The 16,621-nt window shown below is 34.2% G+C and overlaps 1 protein-coding gene across 1 annotated transcript; it reads left to right on the top strand.

The window, feature by feature from the left end:
* Window positions 1-3,999: 3,999 nt before the first annotated feature.
* Window positions 4,000-5,316, top strand: LOC145035674 (uncharacterized). Its single transcript, XM_078984182.1, has one exon. The coding sequence runs from the start codon at window positions 4,000-4,002 to the stop codon at window positions 5,314-5,316; it is 1,317 nt and encodes a 438-aa protein (XP_078840308.1).
* The last annotated feature ends 11,305 nt before the right edge of the window (window positions 5,317-16,621 follow it).

Genomic DNA, 16,621 nt, shown 5'->3' with positions numbered 1-16,621 from the left:
TGTATTTTTCATATTATGAAATATAAATGAATTATTTATTTAACAAGTTAGGGTTGTAAAAATACATCAACCTAATGTTAGCCCGTGTGATAAATAAGTTGAGATGGGGTTAGAAAATGTAACCCGTTTATCAAAACCAGTTTGTTTAAAATTCATAACATGTTTAATTCCACATGTAGAGTTGAATAATAAAAAGCTTACCAGGATATATGAAATTGTTGCCAAAAGGGGCAACTGGCACATGCATTTGTAGAGGCATGAAAGAATTTGAAACAAGTGGAGAGGTTCCACGATTCACAAAACCCCTACGAAAGCCCCTCTGACGCTGCATGTTGTTAAACCTTGTATGCTGGTTGCATTCCCGATTGCCACTTGCACGTTGTCCGCCATTGTTGCCTCTTCTTGAAGAATCCATTAATCGCAACGGTTGCAGGTTTTCCAGATATTCTTTACGAGGGAGTTTCGACTTTCGGATGTATATATGTATATATGTGCATCAACCACAGGTGCTGCATTATTTAGTATTGTGGTAGGATTCAAATTATCCCACCACAGCTCTGTTTCCATATATAATACTAACGATTTCCACAAGTTTAGATAGGTTATCGCAGCTAAGGTTTATCAAGATAAAGGAATTCGAATTTGTTTTCTTATGTAGCAAGAATTACATGAACTACCCCTTTGAAATTAGGACTTTCGTGCGCAGCTCCATGTCATTCAAATGTACACGTCAGCCCCCCATCTTATTAGAATCTTCCACAATCCACCCTAAATAAGTGTAATTTAGTCACAGATATTGGTATGCCCAAAATAAAAACGAAATGTAAATGAAAACTTTGGATTTAGGGAAGCCACTAAGTAGCCGCATGAGTTAACACCTATTTTTAGTTTTTCATTTTTTTTAATATCCCATACTCCACAACATAGCCACTTCGCTTCACTATGCACTACTAGAAAACATGGTGTTTTCCTACGAAAAATAGGTACGGAAAATTTCCGTAGTTAATTAGCTACGATATTGCTACGGATCAGCTACATAATGGGATGTCCTAGTTTAGTAACGGAATAGCTACGGTATAGCTTTGGAATAGCTACAGATGCAAATTCGTAGATATTCCGTAGCTAATTAGCTATGAAATGGCTACGGAATACATACGGATACTAAATACCTACAGATTAGCTAAGTGGCTACGGATTAGCTACAGATTTATCTTATATTCATTTTTTCGGGCACCAAACGTTGTTTTTTTCGCTTCGTTTTTTTCACACCTCTACTATACATGATTATCTTTATTTTCACCAACATGTAGCTATTAATATCGTTCATATAGTTGTGTACCCTTCGGGATCAAGTACCGTTTCACAGTTTAACATTGTAATGCATATAGTTTTCATCAACTTGTGATGAATTATGTTTTTATATGTATATTTATACACATGAATGAGTTATGGTATATGTGTATGTGTATATGTGTATGTATACGTGTTTGTGAGATGTATGTGAACGTATTCATACGCATTATAGTGTTAAACCAATAAACGAGTAATGGATCCCGTATGTACACACAACTTTATGAATGATACTAATAGCTATAAGTTGGTGAAAATATAGATAATCATTTATAATAAAGGTGTGAAAAAACGGAGAGAAAAAAACGAAGTTTGGTGCCCGAAAAATAAAAAATAAGAAAAATCCGTAGCTGATCCGTAGCTAATTAGCTATGGATGTTTCTTATTTTCGATTTTTTGAGCACCAAACATCGTTTTTTTCACTTTGTTTTTTTCACACCTCTACTCTACATGATTATCTATATTTTCACCAACTAGTACCTATTAATATCGTTCCTAAAGTCGTGTGCCCCTTCGGGATCAAGTACTCGTTTCATTGTTTAACATTATAATATTTATACTTTTCACCAACTTGTGATGGATTATGTTTGTATATGTATATTTATATACATGAATGAGTTGTGGTATATGTGTACATGTATATGTGTATGTATACGTGTTTGTGAGATGTATGTATACGTATTTATAAACATTATAGTGTGAAACCATTAAACGAACAATGGATCATGTATGTGCACGCGACTTTATCAATGATATTATTAGCTATAAGTTGGTGAAAATATAGATGATCGTATATAATAGACGTGTGAAAAAAACAGGGCGAAAAAAACGACGTTTTGGGCCCGAAAAATCGAAAATAAGAAAAATTCGTAGCTAATCTGTAGCTAATTAGCTACGGATTAACTACAGATTTTTCTTATTTTTGATTTTTCCGGCAGCAGACGTCGTTTTTTCGCTCCGTTTTTTTTCACACCTGTATTATATATAATTATCTATATTTTCACCAACTTATAGCTATTAATATCATTCATAAAGTCATGTGCACATACGGGATCCATTACTTGTTTTTTGGTTTAACACTATAATCCATTGCTCATTTTTTAAAGTTGTAATGCTTACATATACATATACACACACATACATATACATAAGCACACACATGCATACTTATACAAATATACATATTTCCCATAATTATCATATTTTTTTCATTATTTAATTTATACATTAAACGTATATTATTTTAATTGTTTGTTTGTGTGTTAACCATATTTTAAATTTTTTTTAATATTACTATTATTGAAAAAAAATAGTGAAAAAAATAATAATAATAATAGTGAAAAAAAGTTTTAAGACTTGAATATTGAAAAGAAATAATAATAATAATAATAATAATAATAATAATAATAATAATAATAATAATAATGATGATGATGATGATGATGATAATGATAATAATGATAATAATAAGCACACACATACATACGATCATAAAAAAAAAAATTTAAGACTTGAATAATAATAATAATAATAATAATAATAATAGTAATAATAATAATAATAATAATAATAATAATAATAATATTAATCGAAAAAAGAAAGTGTATAGAATTAATAGGAGACTAAGTCAGCAAGGATGTGGCATGCCTAGCCGGATGGTAATTGTGATGGTTAGTTAAGCAGGAGACTTGAGTTCGATTCTTACCCCACCCCGTTTTTCTTTATTTTTCCAGAAACAAAATAAAATCAATTGGAGTCTAAACAATTAAGGAAGTGGCATACTCGGCCGGTTGGTAAGACTATTAGTTTAATACTTGTGAAACTCAAGTTTAATTCATGCTGCAACATTTTTTTTTTTGCTGGCCGGTGTCTCTAATTTAATGATATATGCCCCACTTTTCTGTCTTCCCCCTTGTCGCATCGCAACTTACAAGAACAAAAAAAAAACATGGTACAGCTCTCTCTGTCTCTCTCTCTCTCTAGTGGCCGACACACTCTTCCCCTTGGTGGTGGCGCCCTTTCCTCCTCCTGCACTTTTCCGACGTCCACGGCACTGCCACTGCCGGTGCTTCTTCCTGCTGCATTTTCCTGTCTCCGAGCCAAAGGTAAACCCTAGTTTTTTTTCTTTTTGTTTCTTTTTAAAAATTACTTTGTTTTAGGTGTAATTTTGTTGAATGTGAGCTAGTAAGGTTGATTTTTTTTTGAATATGAGGTTTTAGGTTGATTTTTTTTGTTGAATGTGATGTTTTAGGTTGATTTTGGTGTTTAAGATTTGTTAAAATTAATTCCTCCTGCACTTTGTTGAATGTGTGGTTATAGATTTGTTAAATATGAAATATAGGTTGAATTTGAGGTTTTAGATTTGTTAAATATGATATATATATATATATATATATATATATATATATATATATATAATATAATATAAAAAATCTTAAGTTAATTAGTTAAATTTGTTAAAAATGTTAGTTAAATGTTTATATATGGATTTTTAGTTAATTTAAAATGCATATTATGATATTGATCATTTGTTGAAATGTTATGTATCGTTAGTCATACATATTAGATTAAATGGGATGTTACACTATTATATCGAAATGTTAGGATTCTAATTAACATTTTTAAATGGAAATGTAGTTTTAGATCAAAATGTTGTCTAATAGAGAATGGATGTACACCAACAGACTTGATAGTCGTCGTTTGTTTAATAAGCAATGGCCACATTATGTCAATTTGTTTTTGGATTTTGCTTACACGAACGCAACAAACATCCAACGTATTATTAAGGAAGGGGTGGAAGTTTTTGAAATTAGATGTCCGTGTGTGAAATGCAAAAATATTTATTACCACCCGAGAGAATCAGTTTTAAAGCATCTTATTTCCCGGGGATTCATGAATGGTTATTCACTATGGTATTTACATGGCGAAAAATATCCAACACTAGAGATTGGTCGATGTTCAAACCCTGAAACGGGTCAACACATTGATAACGATTTTGGTGATTATCGTAGATACGAGGAGATGGTCATCGAAAGCATGCATCAACCCGAGGCTTCTTATTATCAACAAATAGCACACGACCCAAATCTTGAAGACCAAAATTTTTATAAAATTTTGAAACAAGCGAGTGAGCCTTTATGGGATGGGTGTACAAAAACTTCCACACTCCCCGCGACCACTAGATTATTGGACTGGAAATCACAATCTAATGTTTCAGACACGTCATTTGATAAACTATTTTCGATTGTTAAAGACATTCTACCATTTGGCGAGAAGCTTCCTAACAGCCTCTACGAGACCAAGAAAATGTTGAAGCCACTAAAATTGCCTTTAGAATGGATTGATGTATGTATAAACCATTGCATGCTAATTAGGGGCCAATTTGCTGATCTGGATCAGTGTGTAGTATGTGGTGAAAATAGATACAAAGACAGAGGGAGGAAAGTTCCTCATTTGGTCTTGACTTACATGCCGATTGGACCGAGACTTCAAAGGCTCTTTTATTCAAGGAAGACGGCCAAACATTTAACTTGGTATGCAGATCATTCAATAGATCCAGAAAAGATTATACATCCCAGTGAAGCTAAAGCATTGAATCATTTTGACACAACATATCCTAATTTTGCAAATGAGACGCGCAACATTCGTCTCGGGTTGTGTACTGGTAGGTTTAGTCCTAATAATTCAAATACAACTCCCTATTCATGTTGGCCGGTGTTTATCACTGTTTACAACCTACCCCCTTGGTTGGATTTTATACATCAGTACATACAACTTCCATTGATCATTCCTGGGAAGAAGAGTCCTAGACAAAATTTGGATGTTTTTTTACAACCTCTAGTGGAAGAGTTGAAGATGTTGTTCACAGATGGCATTGAAACTTATGATGCTCATCGAATGACCAATTTTCAAATGAAGGTTGTACTTCTATGGACAGTTAGTGACTTCCCTTCTTATGCAATGTGATCCGGATGGAGCACTCATGGTAATTTAGCGTGCCAATATTGCATGCACCAAACAGAATCATTCCGGCTTGTCAACGGACAAAAACCGTGTTGGTTTGACTGTCATAGAAAACATCTACCCGAAAGACACGTATTTCGAAATGATACAATTAATTTTATAAAAGGCAAGAAAGTGAAGGGTCATGAACTGCCTGTTTCGTACCCAATCGGAGAATATATTTGGCAGAAAATCCAACATTTTCCCACTGTATACAACGGTACACCCTATGGTCCAAATTATGCAAAACCACATGGTTTTGGTATTACGCATAACTGGGTAAAGAAGAGCATCTTTTGGGAGCTTCCATATTGGCGTCACATGTTGATCCGACACAACCTTGATTTGATCCATATTCAGAGGAATTTTTTTGAAAATATGTTTCAGAATTCGATGGGCACCTCAAAGTCCAAGGCAATATAAAGGAAAGAGAGGATATTGAGATGCTATGTGATCGACCTATACTAAACCCTATCAGGGACAACAACAGGAAGGCTAGGAAGAATCGTGGAGATTACACATTGAAAAAGGACCAAGTTCAAAAAGTATGTGAGTAGTTGAAAAAGCTCAAATTTCCTGACGGGTATGCATCAAATATAGGAAACTGCGTAAACATCAAAGATTACAGTTTCTATGGTTTCAAAAGCCACTACTGCCACGTGTTTATGCAACGGTTGCTTCCCCTAGCTTTAAGAGGGTTTGTTCCAACAATATACGAGGCCATATCAGAGATATCTATGTACTTTCAAGTATTATGCTCGAAAACAATGGATTTTCAGGACATGTTCGATATGAAACACAATATTATTCAGACTATGTGCAAGTTGGAGCAAATATACCCTCCGAGCTTCTTTCATTCAATGGAACACCTAGTCATACATTTAGCTGATGAAGCTATTATTGGTGGTCCGGTACATTATAGATGGGTGTTTCAATACGAGAGGTAATCATATGTTTTAATATTATATATCTAACATTTTTAAAAGTATTATGCTCGAAAACGTTGCATTTCCTAACACATCGCCTATACTTTGTAAATATAAGAAACTGGGCATAATTAAAAGAAGAATAAGGAACAAAGGAAGGGTTGAGGGTTCAAGAGTCAATGAACATCTAGTGAATGAACTTGCTACCTATTGTTCGTTATATTTTGACCCGACGATTGAGACACGCCATAATCGAGAAGCACGGAATTTTGCACCGCAAAGTCATAGTTTTTCTAGTGGAGAAGCTCCACTTAGCATCTTTGTTGTCCCTTCAAGAAGATTATATGAAAAAAGTGGAAAACGACAACTTTGACTCATAAAGATTTCCACAAAGCGCACACCTACATATTACTTAACTGTAAAGAAGTTAACCCTTACATCATGGAGTTTGATGAAATGGTCATGAAAACAAATCCAAACGAATCAATTTCAGATTTAAGAGATAAATACTTTGCTGAATGGTTTGAGGACAAAGTAAGTAGAAATAGTTAAATCATACTGATTGTTACCAATACATCAAAAACCAACATAATGTGTATATTTTCACTGTAGGTAATGTATAAGACACCTGATGGAAGTGCTAGACACTTAGAAGTTATAACTAATAAACCATCGAGACATGCTCATTACTATAATGGGTATCTTGTAAATGGTTATAAGTTTCACACTCAACAATACAGTGAGGGTCGTGTGACGAATAACTTTGGAGTATGTGTGAGAGGGGAGACGTATAATGCCGAACAGGAGTCCGACTACTATGGCATAGTGCAAGAGATCATAGAGATTAACTATTATAGCAACGGACCCTCGATTTTTGTACTGTTTAATTGTATTTGGTTTGATAACAAAGATGGTGTAATAGTCAACAAAAACAAGTTGATTGATGTCAAATCCAACTCTCGACATCAAACTGATGACCCTTTTTGTTTGGCATCACAAGCCGAACAAGTGTTTTATAAACCATACCCTTCAATGACAAGGGAGACTAAAGATAAGTGGGCAGTGATCAAGACAAAACTAAGAGGGGTATTTGAAGTTACCGAAGCTGAAATGGAAGCAGATGAAATCTTTTAGGATGAAGAACGATTTGAGTCACCCCTTACTGTAACTCGTGCAGAACAATTGTCCCTAGCCTCAACTACTAATACGTATGAGAAAATAATTGACGACAAGAATGAGAGAATTAGGGAGGAAGATGAAGAAGTGGAAGATTTTGAAGTCGAAGATGATGAAAACGAGTTGTAATATTCAGAAGAAGAATTTGAAGACGAAGATGATAAGGACGGATGTTAGGAGCATTGTCTTTTTTTGATGATAAGAGCATTGTATTTGTTGATGTTAAGAGCATTGTCTTCTTTTTTAAAACCTTAAAATTAAATGTTGTTTTTCTAATGATTTTGGTTTGGACATATTGTTCTTTTAAACATTTCTTTTGTCATAACTTATTAATCATATATTATATAACTGACCATTCTTGTTTTATTAAATGCAGGATGTCGGGTAATAGACGCAAGGATAAAGACCACAATAACAACTCTTTTTCTGGTAGTGCGAGGCATAGGGTAAGGAGCGCATCCCCTAATTCTACCGAAGAGCCACATTATAGGACGACACTCGTACCGATCGATATGCCGATAGTGACAAGAGGTGCAGTCTCCAACAGTCAAGGTGCTATCAGTCAGCAAACCGGTATGGCTGATCCTTTAGCAGACTTGGCCGGGATTCTTCACCGTCAGGCTCAAGAGACGGGTCATATGCCTTAGCTCCCACCACAGACGGATTCTAGACCTCAGTCCCCACAAATGTTTTTGAGGATAGGTGGTAATTATGGGTTTGAGGACTATTGTTTTGAGGGTGCAAATGCAGAGGCAACCTTTCGGTCACCACATACCCCACACACACCGATGGCACCGAACACACCATTGACGCCGCATGGCTCCTCCTCTAGAGGTACTTCAGGAGGTCACGACTTGAATGCGAGTGATTTTCACGCCTCATCGTTGCCCCTTATCAGCCAAGATGGGGAAAAATTAGTGTTTTCATCATTTAAAACTTAATTTCTTGATGTTATAATTATACTTATATAGTTTTTTCAATATTGTAGGTTTGGGTATCAAAAAATCCACAACGCGTGTATTCATCTCTTTTAGGAGAATTTAGATTTTCCGTTGGCCCGGTTCAGTGATATTCCAAATGAGGCTCTTCTACAGATGTTTTCGCGTTTCGGGGTAATATATTAAATACTTGTTATTGTATCTTATACTCATTTATTTTTAGTTTATATTTTAAATTTACTTTTTATCTTTTACAGACGATGTACAGGTGGCATTCACAAGAGAATGAGAACATATTTGATGCATTCAAGTGTGTCGTCAAGGATAGATACAGAGATAGGATGAAAGGTATCAGGAGACAATCTGCCAACATTGCACGAAATGATGGGAAACCCCTCCCCCCAAATTTTTGTAGCTACTATGATGGGATGCATAACTACCGCCCCGAACGCGTACCGGAGACTGTGTGGCAACGTTTGTGTCATGTAACGGATATGATACATTATTATTTTTTGTTAAGTTTTTTATTTCTTATTATATTATTGTGCTTATATATATATATATATATATATATATATATATATATATATATATATATATATATTCTTTTTTCAAAGCATTGGTCCACACACTACTAGAAAACAACCCTTTAATGACGTGCAAACAATGACACACGCTGATAGTGGACGCGCATTTGTGCGTGCCCTAAAAATTAATGTCAATTTTGCAAAATTTGAAGGATAGAGGGTACGCATTTGTGCGCGCCATAAAATTAGTGTTAGAAAAGAAAAAAAAAAAAAAAGAAATGCGGAGGGCACCTTTCATAAAATGTGTGTCATCTAAGTGTGTCGCTTTATAATTTTTTTAATGAAACACGCGTTTTTAAGGTGGGATTTCACCCGCCTATTGGATCCCAAAAATTGAACACCCCGCCTCTTCCAATTGGCAAGAAAAAGCCCTAGGGCCTTCGTTTTCATAGCAGAATTGCTCTTGCTTTTGTGATCAAAGAAGAAGATGACGAATTAATGGGGTGAAACATAGTTCCAAATATGCAGAATTGATCTTGCTCTCGTAACCGCTACTATGAAAGTCAACAGTGTGCGTACAGTCTTCTTACCCCTTTTCTCCCTATGTGTATCGGGTAATTGCAAGAACTCTCAAGAAATTTGAGAGTCACACCTCCTTCCTACACCAAAGTCTCCTCTGTTTTCTAGTAATTTCTTTACGATTCATTATGGTTTTCTCTCGATTTGAACTGGGTTTCTTGTTTCTCTCGAACATCTCGCTTATGTGCGATCTTTATATGTAATTGTCTTCTGTGCGATCTTTATAGGTTCTTAGGGTTTTAGGTTCAACAATACGGATATGGGTTTTTATGATTCAATTGTTGATGGTATCAGTTTCTTTGATAAACAAGTGGTTATCCTTAATTTTATGTACAAAAGCTTCTAATTTGCTGAAGAATCTATCACTTGATTCGCAAGCTAAGACTACAGAAATTCCTGAGCCCACTAAGAAGGTCAGATATTTTCATCATATGGTAATATCTAAAGTTTCTTGGTATAACTTTTTCTTTGACATTAATCTAGATTTCAGAAGCTTAGTTATGTGTTTTTTGGTTTATGATTATCTTTGCAGTCTTCTATGGATGCTGGGAATGGTCTGGTTTAACCTACTAATAGATCTGTAACCCCTTTGATCGTGGATTTCATGGATCCAACAATGGCTTATTATCCAAATGGTTATGCTTCCTCTTACTACTATGGAGGTAAATCGGTTGCAATAGTATATGTTTCTAGTTCGATTTACCCATGAAGAAACTCATTTGATTCGACAGTGTCATGGACATGTTCAACATTTGCAATTGCAGGTCTAGTCGTGGACTGGCTATCAAGATCCAAGATAAACTTATGATGGGATTCAATCACCTATACCATGGCTAGATAGCCCAATATACCCTGATCCCTAAACAAAAAACAACTTTGGCTAGTACCCCTTTCCTTTATGAAGTCCCTTTCCTTTAAGAAGTTGCAGGTCTATTTAAAAGAGATGAACGTGGGTTGTTAGGTAACTTTTAACAATCATCACTCCTTGTTTATGTTAAACTTCATATGGGACTAGAAAATTAACATGTTTTTTCATGGCAGTTTATAATGAAGGGGATTGACATTTTAAGTAGTGGTGCTCCTCAAATTATATGGGGTTAACATGGTTGATACACAGTCAAGAAGAACCAAACTTGGTACTTTGAACATTTCTTTATCAAAAAATTTTAATTTAATATTCAAGGAAATTGCTATTAGTGAGTTTGTTGAATGTGTTTTTATGAGCAAGGAGTAGAGAAGATCTACCACTTGCTTCTGATAATTATTCAGATTATGCGGAGGGCTTATCTCATAAGAAGCAAGGACACTCATATGAGACCAATTTCAAACCTAATCTCATGGAAGATCGCCAGTTTTTTATAGATTACAAATCTAAAAATGAAGGTATATATACATTATCTAAGCCCCAACAATATCTAATCCCCAACAGCAGCAGCAACCAAAGGAACCTGAAACTAATTTGACCAAAGTCAATGAGGTCGAAATGGAAACATCTTAAGTAGAAGAGACCAAATCTAGAGTAGTCATGAAGGACCTTCAACGATGTTTTTTTTATTACACTATGATAGCGGAGACGACGGTGCTGTTGATAGCCCTAAACAATGGTTATCTTAAAATAAATTATCAAAGAGAAAGGTACGTATCAGTTCTAGAGTTGTTATAAAAAAATTAGGTCATCTGTACCCTTCTTGGGGCGCGAAATTGAAACATTTGTAAATCGCAATTGGTACAACAATAACTCTAATCTATCTTCGAAATTGGTGGCTCTCTTAATAGTTTATTTTCAAAACCGGGTATTAAGTCCAATGATTTGGTCTGGTGGTCGGCTGCAACGTTTTTACTCCAATTGCTGTCAAAATCAGATTTTCTTTCTTACTTGTCATGCGTGCCTTCATGGGAATCGGCGAGGTTAGTATCTGATTCCGATTCCTGTTTCATCATATTGAATTAAACAGAAACTGAGAAATAGATACTTAAACAAAAGTCAAACAATTATGCTAAAAACTTCTCATGCGTGTACTTTCAATATTATTTTCATTGTAGTTCATACGTTTCATTAAACTTACAGTTTTATTGGGTTTGACCTATTTTTTTTATTACATTATGTATCACTTATGTTTTTTGGTATGTGTTGCTAGGAGCTGTCACATGTTATGGGAAAGACAGACAAGAAATTTCTTTATATTTAGTTTTGGGTATGCTCTGTTTCTGTTATTCTTTTTAAATTTGAATTCTATCATTGTCATATCAGTTAGTTTTTTGTATGGGGATGCTATAAATATTTACTGAAGGTTTTGTGCATATCAGTTAACAGGAGCATGAGTATGACAACAATTTGGCTCCTGTATCACATGATAATGTTTCTAACATTCTTTATTCACGTGTTGCAGTTGTTTGTATGGGGATGCTATAAATACTTATTGCTGGAGTACACAACAGGAGTCTTTGGTACAGCTACAACATACAGGATTGTGCAATACCTCATTATTTCCTGCTGGCTGATCACTCTCATCCCTATCTTTCCTTAGAAAACACTCTGCAATCTTGCAGATCTGTGCATGCTCATGTCCCGTAACATGACATGAACACTCATTCTTCTTAATTTCTATCCATTCTTCCCATCTTTATGTGTCTGGTTTTTGCAGTATGGATCCTGTCACGCATCTTAAATTGGCTCTGTTTCAACTGACCCCAACCAGAACAAGGTACTCTTATTCTTTAACTTTGTACGTTTCTATGTTAATTTTCTTTCCTTTTGTTGTGGCATGAGTCATATTGAGTTGGGAGTTGGGATTTCTTTGTTCTTGTTGAAATGCTTAAAAAAAGTTTAGATTGTCCTTTCCATTTGGGTTGATTTCAGTTATTCCGAGTTGGGTTATCTTTCTTCTTGAAATTCTTATAAATTTAAGTTTTTTGATTTGATTTCAGTTATGCTGAATTGAATTTTATCTGGTTTGATTTCAATTTTCAAAAACTTCAATCCTTTTGCCTTCACCCTGTGTTCATATAATCATATTCACGAGACTTAATGTGTGTATCTCTAATTTAAAAATTGCGGATTTGGGTTCTTATGTACTCATATTACTAATCTGGGTTCTCAATGTGTGTATAGCTAATCTAAAGCATTTATCGTTAGAAATAAACTTTGTAGTTTGTATTGCTATATATACCTATATATCTGTTTATAATAATGTAGCTTAAGATTATATGTCAGAGTAGATGAAGTCTCGTAGTTTTAGCTTATCAAATAGTAAAAGACCACGTAATGCTAAATTTGTTGATGAGTGTAGGTGTTTTTTATTATTATTATCATATTGTAATTAAAGTGAAGATGCATTATATGGTATATAGCCACACAAATGATGTACAAGGCTTCATATCTTGACACAAAGTATATCTACCGTTATTGTTTATCTTTGATACTTTCTGCTACAATATTTGCCCATTATCACTTACAATTCAATAAAAAAAATGGTTTTTCAGATTTTCATCATCGTTATGAGAACGGTTGCATCGTTTACTAGTTAAAAGAGTTTTGAAACCGGGTACCCAGTACCGGAACCGGTACCGGCGGTTCCTGGACCGGTTCCAAAATTTAAAGAACCGGTGTGACCGGTTCCGGTTCCAAAATTTCAAGAACCCGGATCCGGTTCTAATCAAATAAGGCGGGTACCCGCCTTTGCTCACCCGTACTAACAATAGTATTTTGTCACTTTGGTTCAAAAATACAAAAAAAGAAGAAGCTAGAAATAGCTATCTTGAACAACTTTCTAGTAAGATATAGGCCAATCTACTCTTTTCCTAATAAACAACTGCCTCAATACCTCGTAAAAAATTATGTCAAAAAGATATGTGAGAGAACGACACAAACCCAATGTTGATAAATTTTTGGTGTATAATTTTCTTGATGATCTGTATCAAATATCTTTTTACTAGATTAAGTCGTGTCCTCATTGACTCCATTAAGTCAAAAAAGAAACAACATCTTAGTTGCAAGAAAATGTTTATACGTGATTTATTCAATGATATAAAAAAAATCTAACATTTTCCTTTATGTTCAAGTGAGTAAACTTATCTATACATGTTGATGTAGTTTAATTTATGTTTTGTTTAATACTCTACTTGAATATTATAGCTTCTATACATGTTGGTGTAGTTTAATGATTTCTTTAATTTCTGTTCTGTTTAATACTCTACTTGAGTAAACTTATCTGTACATGTTTTATACTTTTACTTTGATCTTTATGATCTCTTTAACTTAAAAATAAATGATTACTTTGCTCTTTTTTCTAAACATAGGTCTTGGTAAGACTTGTTGGACCTGATGATCATATGTATCCCGATTTTGTGGATGTGCGTTGTGTGGAATTTGGTTTGGGGATAGGATATAACTCAAAACCCAAAGCAGCTCCTCCTACTGGCTCAACTGTTAAGTCGCTTAGGACAGGAGTGATGCCTCAGTTCGAAAGCAGCTTTGTTGCTACTTCAGCTTCATCCAATAATTATGGAAATCAGGGGAGCAATAAAATGGTATTGTCTGGCTTTGTTTCTGGTGGAATCAACTTCAAGAGGATGAACATATTATGAAGACAAGTCGTTTGATGGAATCAACTTCATATGAGTAAGTTCAAATATTTCTTCTTATTCAATATTGATAAACTATAAATTTAAATCGTGTCGTTGATGATATTGAAGACATAAAGAGACAATAAAAGGCATAATAAGAAAGGAGAATTTACAATTTATGTTTATTTGATGAACATAACATACTTCATAATATAACATACTTCATAATAAACAAACAATAAAAGGCATAATAAGAAATACTTCATTGATAATATAACATACTTCATAATAAGAAAGGAGAATTTACATTTTATGTTTATTTGATGAAGGTGATGGATGTAAACTTGATTCTGGAACTCACAGTCTACCAATGTTAGAGTTTAATTGGGTGATTGAAGGTGATTTTGGTTCTTGAAACGAGACTCGAGATATCATATTTTGCCATGGCTAGAAGCTTTGGAGGAAACGAGACTCAAGAAAAAGTAAAAACCTAGGGAGTTGTTGGCACATAGTAAGCTAGATGATGCAATTGTATATAAATGAGTTCATTTTTTTTATAACATTTACTCACTTTTGGAATAATTATTTGTATTTGACATATTAGTGAAATAAATTATCTTTGTTATTTATTGTATTTTATTTTATATTATGATATTTTTAATGTATTATTTAATTTGAAAATTAGTAAATCTATAAATAATATTTTTTTAAACATTTAAAATTATGATACGCAAAAATGTGTGTCATCTTCATTTATGACATGGCCTTTCTTGACAGGGGCTTTCTTGATACGCATTGCGTGTTATTAACACGCCTGTCATAAGGTTACGACATGCAAATGCGTGTCGTCTTTCTTTATCACAGGGTCTTCCTTGATACGCATTGCGTGTCGTACACGCGCATCGTAATTGTGCGTCGTAAATGAGTGTTGTCTATAGACGACGCGCAAAAGCGCGTCGTCTCTCTTTATGACAGGGCCTTTCTTGACGCGCATTTGCCCGTGGTCTGAGCCTTTTACGACGCGCAATGAGCGTCGTAAAAGGCTGTTTTTCTAGTAGTGACAGATAAGTGGCAAAAGAATCCAAAAATCGTTCAGCAGAACCGCAACACCGCAAATTCTAGTGGGTCAATAGCAAGACACACCGCGGGTAGTATAGGATTTGACCAGCACCGTAGGAAATTAGTAAGTATCACAATAATAAATTTTATTATTCTTATTTTGTTATAACACTAACTACATTAATTGTACATTGACTTTTATGTAGGAAAAATTGATGGGTAAACCACGCACACAATATGATGTTTTTGTGAAGACGCATGGCACTACCGAGTGAAAGAAAAAATATTTTGAGAAAAATCATGAAAATATTGAATATTGCTCGCAGACGGCCAAAGAAGCACTAGTAACTTATCCTTATCATTTATGTATATTGATTGTCCCATTTTTGTATATGATAATCATGTTTTTTGTAATTTGTAGGAGGGGTATCTACAGGGGTTGGTCAACAAATTTGGTGAAGGTCCTTCAAATCGTAAGGATGATGTAGATGTATGGGAGGAAAGCCAACTTAGAAGAAAAGGAAAAAAGAAGGGTGCTATCTATGGGAAAGGAGCATCGGATATACATTTTTTGGTTTTAGGGACTCCATCTTCCCAATCCACCCAGTCCACCCAGTCGGATAGCACGCAACAAGAGGTATGTTGATAATACTAATTAAATTGATAATAAACAAAAATATGTTGCTATTATGGTTAAAAGTTAGGTAGTTTGGTGAGAATATTGATTAAATTGATAATAAACAAAAGTATATTGATATTATGGTTAAAGGTTATGTAGTTTGTTGATAATATTGATTAAATTGATAAAAATAAATATATGTTGCTATTATGGTTTAAAAGTTAAGTGTATTGCTATAATTATAAACTAAAATGCATTGTTACAATAAACTAAAATACATTGCTATTATTGTTTAAGTATTGAATTTTCTGTCATGGAACAACAACAACAACAAATGAAAGAACAAATGGATAAGTATTTTGGAAATCAACCCCGTGGTCCCCCCGATAATCCACCCGAGGACAATTGATAAGTATTTTGGAACAATTGACAAGTATTTTGGAACAATTGAATTTGTAAACACTTGTATTGTTTTCTTGTTTTGTTATGCCTAATTTGTATGGTACTTGAGATATTTGTATGGTATTTAAGACAATAGAATTGAATGTGTCAAAGTTGGTATTAGGGACATTTTTTGGTGTATTTTGGACAAATTGAATTGATATGGTATTTGACAAAAAATGGAAATTTTTAAATTTTTAAAATTTATTTTTTTTGAAAAAATGAAATTAGCTACGGACTAGCTACGGAAATTCGTCGCTAAATAGGTCCGTGGGTATTCCGTAGGAAGAAAGTCAATTTTAGTCAAACTTGAGTTCTGTCATTAATCCGTAGGAAGTCCGTAGATAAAGAGTTTCGTAGCTATTCCATAGGAAAATACTTGCGTGGGTAATCCGTAGGAAATCCGTAGCCATGTTATTACGTAGCTATTTCGTAGGA

Source organism: Lactuca saligna, chromosome 3 (assembly GCF_052625555.1).
Source record: "Lactuca saligna cultivar CGN05327 chromosome 3, ASM5262555v1, whole genome shotgun sequence".
NCBI lineage: Eukaryota > Viridiplantae > Streptophyta > Magnoliopsida > Asterales > Asteraceae > Lactuca > Lactuca saligna.
This window is presented reverse-complemented; position numbering and strand designations above follow the sequence as displayed.